The sequence below is a fragment of the Callithrix jacchus genome, chromosome 11 (genome assembly GCF_049354715.1).
Source record: "Callithrix jacchus isolate 240 chromosome 11, calJac240_pri, whole genome shotgun sequence".
Classification (NCBI taxonomy): Eukaryota; Metazoa; Chordata; class Mammalia; order Primates; family Cebidae; genus Callithrix; species Callithrix jacchus.
Window position 1 is genome coordinate 51,281,976 of NC_133512.1, and position 12,905 is coordinate 51,294,880.

The following is a 12,905-nucleotide window of genomic DNA, read 5'->3' on the forward strand; positions in this document are numbered from 1 at the left end:
TTCCATGGGGCTGTCGTGGAGGCTAAGGTTGCAATCACATCTGATCATTGAAAAAGGTCTTTAATTAATAGGAATAACAGCTCATGATTGGTAGGCCTTTCAAATCACAGAGGACAAGTTACCAAAACTAATTTTGAACAAATCAATACAGTGGAACACTAGGGTGTGCCCAGCATATATTAGGTAATTTTTGCCATTTTCTTGATGTCTTTCTGAAGTTATTTCTGAAGGGCACTTCCTTCTCAAATCTCATGCAAATCCACTCTTTCCAAGACTCTCTTTGTTCCTTGGGAGGAGGGACTGCATGGTGGCATGTGAGGAAGCAGCTGGTGACACTTCAAAGTATCCCAGTGTTAGAGCTTCAAGGCCAAAAGGGCACGAGAAGATATCCCTGATGTTTTTTCCCAAGGGAAAGAACCATATGCTAATCCTCAAACAGTTAGAAAATACTGCAATATTATATATTTATTTATCTTAAAAGACGAATTGCCTCCCTTCCCCTAACTTCTTTCATTGTTCTACTCTAGGATGCTCATAATATTCCCGCAGGATATTTGTCTTAAGTATTTTCTTCTTGTTGTATAGTGAAGGGTAAGAAACTTAATCTTTTACCTATGAGACTTGGTCTTGCTTTACGTTCAGTTTAAGCTTCTGAGATATTAATAAAATCTGTAGAGAAATAGCACCAGACCAGTCCAGTTTAATAAATGGATATGGTCAGGGTAAGTGACTCAAACATTCATCCAAAATGGACGAAAGGCTTAGTATTAGTGAATGAGCTACAACCATGTTTTAAGAGGAGTTCATTGCAGCGAGGGTGATGAGAGTAGTACATGAAACATATAGTTCACCCTAAAGTTTGTACCACCCCACAGTTTTTGGATACCCTGCTTTTCTGAATCCTACTTTGTCAAGCTTCCATCTCAGTTTTTTGAGGTTCCCAAGCAAAGGAGATATTTTTCAGGTTAACAATATGCTAATGAGGAGATTAAGTAAACAAAAGCTAGATGTACAGACCCTGAACTTAAAACTGTAAGCACGCTAAACATCCCTACACAACATCCTGTTTCCTTCAAAGTGTTCTTTGAATAAGAGTTTTGGCAAGAGGGCTAGCTGTCTTCCTTGACATTAGAAATGAATCTGTGGATATTTCTGGGAGCTGGAAGTTTGCTAATCAAGTTTCTCTACTTTGAGCTACCATGTATTATATCTCTGAACATTCCTAGTCTTCTTTCGGATAGGAACCATTGGCAGAAAAACAGGGCAGATATGAGCAGGTTCATTACTCTTTTTATAAAGTCTAAATCAGAAGATGTGGGGACAAGGGGTCAGGAGCACCACTGTCTGGGAGAGTTAAAAATTTTGCTATGTACACTCATTCACACACATTTACAAGAAGCAGCAAGTGTTTCTTAAATGAATGAGTGAATGAAAGGTTTTAAATGGCATGAGCAGTCAGCAGTATCATACTTCAGACAGGTCATGTGGGCAGTTGTCTATGTGGTAACTTAATTTGGCAATACTGAGGTCATTGGGAAGCTTTGAAAGAATACTTTCAGTAAAAGAGTCAAGGAGATGGCAATGCGTTGTGTAGAAAACCAGAGAGAAGGATATAGCAGTCAGGAATATTGACCTATGTCTAACATAGTTGGGTGATAAAGACAAACAGGACAGTGTTGATATACCCCATCAAATGCTTCCTGTGCATTAAACAATCCAATATGTTACTTCTACTTTTTTCTAAGAGTGGCATGAAGACTTGGGGTATGATTTTTTATTTTTTACACTTTCTTGTATACAACTTACAGTCTTATGTTTTCTATGTCAGTATTTCCTTTGGAATAGAAGTCACTAATGAAGATTTAGTAGTTTTAAAAGTACATTCTTGTTTTGGTCATTATTTAAGTATTTGGTTGGCTCAAAATTCGCTTAGTAGCTAGGTCGACCTATTAAACATAACTAATGTTTCCATGTGGGTTGGAAGTAGTTCAACATCAGAAAAATGAACAACTATAAAGCATTTTTAAACTTTTTCATCAAACAATCATCTTGTGTAGACATATTTCAGTTCTTATACAACTCAAAAACCCAACAATTTCCTAACATCATGGTGTTGCTCTCAACCGCTTAAAAAGTCATGATTTGTAACAGGATATAATTCCTTGTAATTTATCACTTGAAGTGAAGTAAATCAAGTGGAAACATACAGACACCTATATTTCTTGGTAAAGAATAATCAATCAAACAGAAAACTTTTTGAAGTTCACAATTATATTAACAGAATGACTATTTTTGGCTTCATGTAAAGTATTTTAAGTATAGGGTACTTGAAAATGTCAGCTTTTCTAGTTGTGCAAAAACAATAATTTGCTGTCTGGTTCTCCTGGCAGGATAACGACTTTGAACAAGGTTGTGACTACTCAGTGTATAGGAAGAGTCCCTTTACAATTTTAATTATAAATAGCTGTTAAATGAAGAATCATAGCCAAGCTGCCAAATGATGTGAATGTTTTTCCTTCAGAGATGTCAAAATCTAAATGCTATATCTGTTCTGGGCCCAATTAAAGGGAAATAATCATTAGTAATTCAGCAATTCTTACTGTGGAGAAGGCTTTGACCTACATGCACATCTGCCTACCGAAACTCTAAATGAGCTTATTAACTCGTTTGACATGAGACAACTGATAGTGACAACTTGAAGTGGCTGCCAGAACATGTGGGATGTCAGCCAATGGCTTCAAGGTAGATGATTCCTATTCCCAAACTGCTGATGCATGTGGTTCTCAGCAGATGGGGTATATATACTCTGTGTGTGTGTGTGTGTGTGTGTGTGTGTGTGTGCGCGCGCATATGCGCGCACATGCAAGCATGTGTGTAGATTGTCAGGTAAAAGCTCTGATGTACCAAGGAACCTAAAGTACTGCCAACATTTCCCACAAAGTGGCTGGGTCTAACCTGCATACGTAAAGAGGGCACTAATATGGAATGCATCAGCCACTGCAATGTCTTCAGAGGGATGTCAGAATGTTTTCTTTCTAATTTTGTCAATGTCCTTTTTTATTTCAAGTAAGTTGCAATAACAACTTTGCAACAGAGAAATTAATTGTATTCCAAGGATAAGGGTTTTTGTTGTGGTAAATATATATAACATAACAGTTATTATTTGAACCATTTGTAAGGATGCAATTCAGTGGTTTTAAATATATTGACAATATTATATATATATATATATATATATATATATATATATATATAAAACCATCACCACTATCTCTACCCAAAACTTTTTCATTGTCTCAACATAAACTCTGTACCCATTAACCAATAATTCCCCATGTTTCTCTCCTCCAAGCCTCTCAGGGTAAGGTTTTAAGAAACATTATCACACTGTCATATGGACCCATCTCCTTTAATGAATCAATGGCCTTGTTCTTAGGTTAATGGAGTATGTCCACCCTGAATTCTTACCAGCAACTCATTTTGTGCTAGAGGATTCTAAACAGTGTCTTCTAGAGCTGCAATTCTCAAAAGCTCTCCTAATGGGCTGCTGACTGGTCCTTCCTTTTAGGGAAAATGACTTGCATTTTCTTACATTTTGTTATATTTAATGAAGTACGATTTTTCTATTAGTTGTAACACATGAATTGCTATGTTTGTAGGCCAAACATGGTCAAATATTGTCAATTTCATGTGGTTTAATCTAATAGCATTCTAGAAGGTGAGTTAAGAGTTACTAAAATGTGGTTCAATATAATTTGTATAATATTCTTCACCAATTCATTGTTATTAGAGTTTTTTCTGCTTTAGAAAGCACAAATAGGTAGAGTACATGGACTGGACTTTCTCTCTTACATAAGTAGCTGGTATTCAAAAATGGTTTTAATTGGAGGTTTGACATAATAGTGGTTCTATACTCAGTACAGTTCACTTACTGGTTTATAGATTTGCCTTATGTGATTACAGTATTGCCAGTTGTAATTTACATTACTTTTAACATTAAATGACAACCAGGTAGACTTTATGTACCTGAAATGGCATGTGCATCAGCTTGGATAAGTTATATTTCCTCTTGGCTTATATTTTATTTTAGGGGTGCTTTGTTTTCATATGATGGATTTTCACTTTTGAGTAGATTGTAATTATCTGACTTTTGCATTTTTCATCCTATACTAAAGATATGAATTTAGTCTGCAATCATATAATTTTTGAAATACTTTAAAAGAGGAATTGAAAAATTTCAAGAGGCAGTTTGGCATGGTAGTTGAGAGCACTGGCTTTAATGCCAAACAACCAGGTTTCAAACTCAGTCCCATGTTTTACTGACTGTGTGATTTGGGCAAGTTACTTTATCTCCCTATGACTCAGTCTTCTCATCCATGCAGTGAGTTAATAATAGTACCTACTTCTTAGAGTTGTGATGAGGATTAAATGAGTTAATACATGTCAGTTTTGTAGAGCAGCCCATATGTGTTGGTAATTTTAATTAAGTAGTTAAGTATTTTGACAACTATCTTTATACTAATGTATACCAAGTTTATTCTGATAAATTTTCTAAAAACAAGCCTTTTATAGCACAGCACTTGATCCGAAATGAAAAACTTGGTGCTAAAAATGGAGCTTGATTTAACAAGTACTTGATAAATATTGACTCTCCTCTTCTCCCCTCCTTCCCCCCCCCATTATCCTTGTCCCCTCCTCCTTCCTTCCTTCCTTCCTTCCTTCCTTCCTTCCTTCCTTCCTTCCTTCCTTTCTTCCTTCCTTCCTTCCCAAAAGGAGGCTTTCTTGACCTTTCTCCCAAGCCCTGTTATACAGTCATCACTTCCCTGAGTTTCAGCTGAGAATGTATCCTGGCCATACTTGAACCATTCTGTACCTACAAAATGCTCATCCATCATTTTCTTCCATTTGGAAAGCATTAGAATATTTGCAATAAAACTTAAAATATTAAAGTTGGCACCATACATATCTGAGAAATGATTTTTAAAAGTTGCTAAAACATGTTTATAATATTAAGAAAATATACATTTTTTCATAATTGTATTATTAAAAAAAGGGTAAAGTTCTGTCCTCAAATATTTAATTCAGTCATGGATAACTATTTATTATGCACCATCTTAGAGAAATGAAGGATTTGCTTTTGGTTAGAATCAGTGCCAGGGATAGGGGGTGTTGGCTGGTTTTCTTAGCTGAACTTTCTTCTTCATTGTGGCTTCATTACTCTTTCAGCTAAAAAAAGTTAATTGTGTCCGGGTGAATTTGTAGGAGAAACTGTGTAATAGATACTTGATATAATTGTGTAATTTATATATGGTTGCTCCCAGTTGAAAACCTAAGCAAACCAGAGGGAAGTCCAGAAGAGTATTTCTAGACCCCCAGCTCCCCCAGCCTAGAACAGGTTTCCAGTTTAGTTCACTTCCCACAGCTAACAAAGCCCCTGCTCCCTAATGAATGCTCAATAAACGTTTGGGACATGGATGATTGAGTGAATGATAGTAATTAGCTAAACATTGAGAAGGCAAAGCTGAACGAAATCATATGCATCATCCCCACAGTCTAGCAGGGAGGAGATGGAGAACATTAAATACGAAGTTACAACTGTAATGAATGCTCAAAAAAAAAAAAAAAAAAAAAAAAAAAGAGGGAAAACAGTGCTATGATACTGTAGTGCCTAAAACAGGAATTTCAACTGATCCAAAAATCCCTTCTTGAAGCCATGCAGCTTAACATAAGATCTGAAAGGTAAGAATCGCTATGAAACAGAGAGGTAAGAGCACCCCAGGCAGACAGAATAGTCTGTGCAAAGATCCTGTGGCAGGAGGAGCAAGGCAAATACAAGGAATTGAACACAAGCCAATGTTGCTGGGATCGGGAGTGAATAGGTGACTGACTGATGACAGATGGGACTGGAGAGGCTGCAGGACTACACCACGCAGGGCCTTGTAAGGAGATCTGTCTTAGGGAAAGGCCTCAGAAGGTTTTACTCAGATTAAAATTAAAATTAAAAAATTGTTCTGCAGCAATGGAGGTAATAAATTGGAGTATGCTAGAGCAGGTGCAAATAGAATACTAAGGACTTTGTTGTACTCTGAACAAGAGGTATTATCAGTTTGCTGCAGGATGGAGAGGCATGGTAGAGGACTGAAGTGGATGGATTTGGGAGAGATTTAGGAGGCATACTGATAGGTGTTGAGATGCATTGCATATGGTAGCAGATGGAATGGGAGGTGTCATGAATGACCCCTAGGTTCCTGTTTGACACAGGAGGGATTCTGGTGCCCTTCCCTGAGATGGAGAACACTAGAAGATGACTAGGTTGGGGAGTGAAAAATGACAAATTTATCTTTGGAAATGATGAATCTCTTTTGAAATTTTCTTTTTCCCCAACTCCTCACAAGACATCTCTGTATTCTTCCACTCCCACCTGACTTAAATGTTGGTACTCTTCATGGTTCTGACCTGAACCTTCAGCCTTTTTAATCACTCTAAACTGCACTGCCCAATAAGGTAGCTGCATGTGTCTACTGAGCACTTGAAATGTGGCTGGTCCAAATTGAGATGTGGTATAAGTGTAAGATACACATCAGATTTCCAAGACTTATCATTAAAAGATAGCAAAAAATCATTAATACTTTAAAAAGTATTGATTATATGTCAAAATGATAATATTTTGTATTTATTAAGTAAAATATATTATTAATTATAATTTACCTGTTTCTTTTTATTTCTTAATGTGGCTACTAGAGGATTAAAAATTATAAATGTGGCTCACTGTCTATTTCCATTGGGTCATGCTGCTCCAGACAGTGGCCTTAGTGCCACATCGTTTCTGGCCTTTTGGGCTCACAGGGCTGCTGACCATCCCTAGAACATTTAACATCATTTTATGCCTCATACTCTTCCTTCTTCTAGAACTTTTGTTTCTTTTCTTTTCCATCAGATTAGCTATGATTCCTACTTCTTTGTTCGAATTAAACATCTCCTCTACTACATGAAACTTTCCCAATTCCTTAAGGTAGAATTAGACATTTCTGCTTCAGAGTCTTATATATTCTGATAATATCTTTATTATGCTAATTCATATGCTTGTATTTTATTTTATGTTCATTTGTCTCTCCAGCCAGATTGTAAGCTTCTGCAAAGTGCAGGTGCAATCTGATTTATGTCTGTAATTATGTAACCTGATATTCAATTATAGACATAAATTGTTATTTACCTATTATTAGTTTGGTGCTCAAAAAAGGTTTGGTGAATAACAATCAAATCTATACATATTAAACAGCTGTTGTGTGACTGGTTATGACTTAGATGTTTTACAGACAATATTTTGAATCCTCTCAACAATGCTGCAAGGCAGATATAATTATCCCCATTTTGCACATAGAGATTTTGCAAAAGCTCAAATTGTTAGTAAATAATAGAACCAAGGTTCTACAAGACCAAATGATTCAAAGTCATGGTTTTTTTCCCTGTGACTCCATGCATGAAGGGCTGCATGTGGTGGCTTACGCCTGTACTCCCAGCATTTTGGGAGGGCAAGACAGCAGAATCACTTGAAGCCAGGCATTTGAAAAAAAACCCCAAACCCAAAAACCTACTTTTTATGATTGATAGAAGATTGAATGAGATAATGTATATAACATGTCTGGGCAGTGCTGATAAATAGTAGGTTTTATTCAACATTGACTTCCTGTCCTCATAAAGCCCATAGCATGGGTGTTCTTGATTTCTGAGAAGGACCAAGGTGGTTTACCTAATCTTTTTGCTGCCTCCACACATGCTTATGCTCACATCCACACATATTCACACTCACATGGAGGTAATGAGAAACAGGTTCTTTCTGGGGCTACTCATTTTAACCCATACCTCTTTGTTATACTTGCCTGTTGGTAAATGGCTCTGATGGCAAATGAAGGTTAAGTAGAGAAATAATTAGTAGTAATGTGGGCATGCAATCTTTTGGGCATGCAATCTCTCTCTCTCTGTCTCTCTCTCTCTCTCTCTCTCTCTCTCTCACTCTGTGTGTGTGTGTGTGTGTGTTTGTGTGTGTGTGTGTGTGTGACAAAGGGCTAGGGAAGGAATATTGACAGGAATGGAATCGTGCCTGCAGTCTTATCAGGACTATGCTGTCTTGGTAAATTCCTGGAAAATCATTCTGACTAGAGTGCTGACTCTTCCCTCCCTGTTTGTCTTTGCCCAGACAGCATATTTTACAGTCAGGACCACTTTTTCTACCTCAGGAATCTCTGTAAGAAAGAAAAAGGGGCAATGTGAAGGAAATAAACATGAGCTGTAGGCCAGTACTGTTTTGTGGATCCTACCTTGAGATACCAGGCTTCTGAGAAATAAATTTAAGCAAGTGAACTGTGAAGCACATTGCTAAGGGGCTGTGCTCAGGTAAAGGAGAAAAACTCTCTCTAATCTTCACACTCCTGCAACCCCCTTGAAAAGCAATATTAAGATATTTCGCAGCTGCTCTTGGTACTTGACCAAGGCTAAAGGGAGTTCATGGGCTCAAGGGAAGAGAGTTGCTTCTACTCTTGACTCTCCTGGTCCATACATTTCAAGGTAACGACCAAGCCCATTTCTTGTCACCAACGTGAGCTCTTGGTTTGTTTCTGATCAAACATTACATAAGTACAAAGTAGGGCAGAACTTCTACTACTCAAAAAACTCAAATTCTATGCCAAATATATAATTTATATGTCTTCTGACCCATTACAGAACCAATACTACATATAGAAGGGATAAAAAGTGAATAGATTGGGGCCAGGTGCGGTGGCTTACGCCTATAATCCCGGCGCTTTGGGAGGCCGAGGCAGGTGGATCACGAGGTCAAGAGATCAAGATCATCTTGGTCAACATGGTGAAACCCCATCTCTACTAAAAATACAAAAAAAATTAGCTGGGCACCTTGGCGCATGCCTGTAATCCCAGCTACTCAGGAGGCTGAGGCAGGAGAATTGCCTGAACCCAGGAGGCGGAGGCTGCGGTGAGCCAAGATTGCGCCATTGCGCTCCAGTCTGGGTAACAAGAGCGAAACTCCGTCTCAAAAAAAAAAAAAGTGAATAGATCAAGTAAAGTTAGGACCTTGTATTGTTATTATTGCTTTTTTTTTTTAGCCAACCAAATTCAGCAGTGGGTGGTGGTTATTGTATTTTTAATGGTATTACATATACCTATATATATATATATGTATGTGTGTGTGTGTGTGTGAGTGTGTGTGTGTGTGTGTGTGTGTGTGTGATATATATATACTTACATTTTTTTACTTCAATAGTTTCTGGAATACAAGTGGTGTTTGGTTATATGAATGAATTATATTATGGTGAATTCTGAGATTTTAGTGAATGCATTACCCAAGTAGTGTATGTTGTACTGAATACATAGTTTTTTATCCCACACCCCATTTTTAAATGGTATGCTTTATCTCTAAAGCTGGTCTCTTAAGTTTAGGAACTATGTCTTCAGCTTCTTATAATTTTACTTCATGGCCCTCCACATAGCAAGTATCTGGTGTCATTTGCTGAGTGACGGAGACAGTCACCCATATGCGACCTGTATAACTGACACGTAGATTCCAACTTAAATGGGGAGCACAACAAGTTGTAAGAAAAAGAAGTGAAAATTTGGAATCTCTAGAAAGCTAAATATTCTCTAGCACTTCATTAAACATTGAGATTAAGTAAACAGGTTGGGTGTGGTGGCTCAGGCCTGCAACATCAGCAATTAGGGAGGCCAAGGCTAGTGGATCACTTTAGGCCAGGAGTTTGAGACCAGCCTGGCCAACATGGCAAAACCCCATCTCTGCTAAAAATACAAAAATTAGCTAGGCATGGTGGCAGATACCTGTAATCCCAGCTACTCAGAAGGCTGAAGCAAGAGAATAGTTTGAGCCTGGGAGGTGGAGGTTGCAGGAGCTGCGATCACGTCATTGCACTGCATCCTGGGTGACAGAGGGAAACTAAAGAGAGAGAGAGACAGAGACAGAGAGAGAAAGAGAGAGAGATATTAAGTAGACAAGTTCAAATTTAGTGTGAACTTTTCTGTCTGATAGTATGAAGAGAGATAAATTTCACTGCTAAAAACATGTAAAATGAGAATGTCAGTCACCTGGCCGCTCAGAAAACTTAATCAACATAGAAAAACAAGTACAACCTTAGGAGTTTAAGGGCAAAAATATTTGCCAGACTGACTTGTACTCAACAAGTTAGACAGTAAGTACTTTTGAATTCAATCCATTTAAATGCCAAGGGATCATAAATGTGAATGACTCGTTTTGAGGCAGAATTCCTTTGTTTTAATTCACCCTGAACCTGGGCATAGCTTTTGGGGAGCTGGTTTGATGCCAACCCTTTTGGCCCTTCTCTTCCCCTTTTGTAGTTGGTCAAAGTCAACAGACTTTTTAAAATGAAGTCTTGCTCTGTTGCCAAGGCTCAAGTGTAGTGAGGAGATCTTGGCTCATTGCGACCTCTGCCTCCTGTGTTCAAGCAATTCCTCTGCCTCAGCCTCCTGAGTAGCTGAGACTACAGGCACATGCCACCAGGCCTAGCTAATTTTTTTTTTTTTTTTGTATTTTTAGTAGAGAAAATGTTTCACCATGTTGGCCAGGCTGGTCTTGAACTCCTGACCTCAAGTGATCCACCTGCCTCGGCCTCCCAAAGTGCTGGGATTACAGGCGTGAACCACCATGTCTGGCTGCAGCCTTCTTATAGTAATGCAGTGTTTTTATCCACAGAACATTGCTCTGGTTACTAGGTGTTCCTTCCAAAAATACAAGCTTCTGGGGCAAATTGAGACTTTACTATTTCTGAAAATTCTTTCATCTTCCTTCATCTCAGAAAAGGCTTGTTTCACTTTCCTGTTTCATTTTGCTGTTGTTTAGTGAAAGCATAAAGAGACAAATCTTTGGGTTGAATGATTTTAAGTAGCAAATTTTCATTAGCTGAAACACAAGAGTGTTCAGAAATCTTCCTTAGCATAAATGAAAGGTACATGTGCGATTGTAAAAAACTGAAAGGAAATATCCCACAATTTTATAGTATTAATAGTTATAGATAGGGAATTCAAAATTTTCTTTGCATGCACACTTTTTAATATATGACAGTTTTTCTACAATGAAGACATATTATTTAGATGAACAGAAATATTATGAAGCGGGCAACTAGAGTCAATAGCCACTCCCCTTCCCCTATCATCATGCCACAGGGCCTAAAGCCTGAGAGACCTAATGAGCTGTAACTGTGTGAGGGGTATTCAGGTGTAAGTTTGGGCTGGCCAGGTAATCTCTCTGGGACTCAGGTTCTACACCTGTGAAATGTAGGGGTTTAAGTGCAATGGTTGCATCTAGTTCTAACATGTCTGAATTCTCTTATGGGTCTGCCGCATCATAGGCTGTATTATTTCAAAATGTTCTGGCTTTGAGTAACAGAAATCTTAACTAATAGTGGCTTAAATCATAAGAACTCTTGCTGTTAAGTAAACAGAATATTTGAAGGCAGGTAGTCCAGGACTGGATCAGTTGCTCAATGAGGGTATCCAGGAGCTAGCCCTCCTCAACTGTTGGCTTTTGTCCTAGAGATTGCTGCCTCATAGTTACTAGACAGTTATCACATCTCTGTGTAGGAAAGAAGAGGCAGAGGCAGTTTTCTCCTTTGCATCCAGTAAGGTCCTTCACATCTCATTTGTCAGAATTGAGCCATTTTACCAACTTAGATGAATCAGTGATGAAGGGAAAGGAGATTCCCATCTTGCATTAGGCCAATGATCATTCATCCTACACCTCTGAGAGCAAAGAACAGCTGCCCACTGACTGACCCAATCAGGGTTTTATCAGCAGGGAAGGAAAGCTAGGAGAGGACAGCCACAGGGGAGAAAACAAAATGTCTTCCAGAGTGCTTAAATATTTGTGAATGAATGAATGATGGCTGTGTTATGCCTTTTAAGGATCCTGAAAACATCTGCTTTTGTGGGCCCCTTCCTCCATAAAAATATTTTAAAATTATATTTATGAATGCAAGCTGGATTCATTGTTATATAGTAAGTATTTTTATTTCTAATAAAAAATTACAATTGGAACGTATTTGTAGGCTCCTAAAATTATTGTGGATCCAGATACTGTGACTACTGTGCCTAGTGAATAATTTGACCTTAGGTCTGTGTTTTCTTTCCAAATGAATTGTAAACACTTGAGAGCAGGCACAATGTACTAGGTTTGTTGTTGCTCTCAAGGCCCCTATTTCAAAACCATACATTGAAGAGCTGCTTAAACAATACTGTTGAGTTGACCTAACATATAACTGCTGTCGCTATTTCTTCCTCCAGGGTGAGCCAGGTCCTCCTGGTCCTTATGGTTCTCCAGGAATTCCTGGAATTGGACAGCAAGGTATTAAGGTAAGGATAACTTGTCTTTTTGCCCATTGATGACTATTGAATTTATTGTAGGGCCTGGGGGAGCTGTGATTTGAACTCCATTCTGCCTAAACCCAATAGACATAAGGAAGCTTCCTGAAGTTACTTCATTTTATATGCTTGGACACAGCAATATGCTTGTCAGGGGCAGTTACCACAAGAATAATTAATGTATTTTTTGATTTTGTTGGAATGAAAAACTTACTTGTTTCCAGATACCCACCCTCTTGCCAAGGTACATTGTAGTTCTGTTGAGTTTTCATGGCCTTTAAACATTCACATGCAAATATGTTATCGGGAAGTGAAACAACTTAACACATCAACACTCATGGCTCACACTGAACAAGCATAAAGGGCAGAAACCAGAAGGGCTATGGCACTGAATAGGTCAATGTTGACAGAGAGATTTGTAGAGAACTAGAAAGGGAAGGAACATCTATCCTGTGAGGCTCTACATTATACAGGATATAATAAAGCAGAAGTGCCTATTTTGAATG

General features: G+C 38.1%; 1 protein-coding gene across 31 annotated transcripts in view; it reads left to right on the top strand.

Moving 5' to 3' along the window:
* Positions 1-12,905, top strand: part of COL28A1 (collagen type XXVIII alpha 1 chain) — a 196,372-nt gene that overhangs the window by 63,891 nt on the left and 119,576 nt on the right. For all 31 annotated transcript variants that reach the window (XM_017975339.4, XM_078342703.1, XM_078342705.1 and 28 more), the window contains one exon: positions 12,322-12,390. In XM_017975339.4, the coding sequence (XP_017830828.2) occupies positions 12,322-12,390 (69 nt within the window). The remainder of the gene's footprint in view (positions 1-12,321; positions 12,391-12,905) is intronic.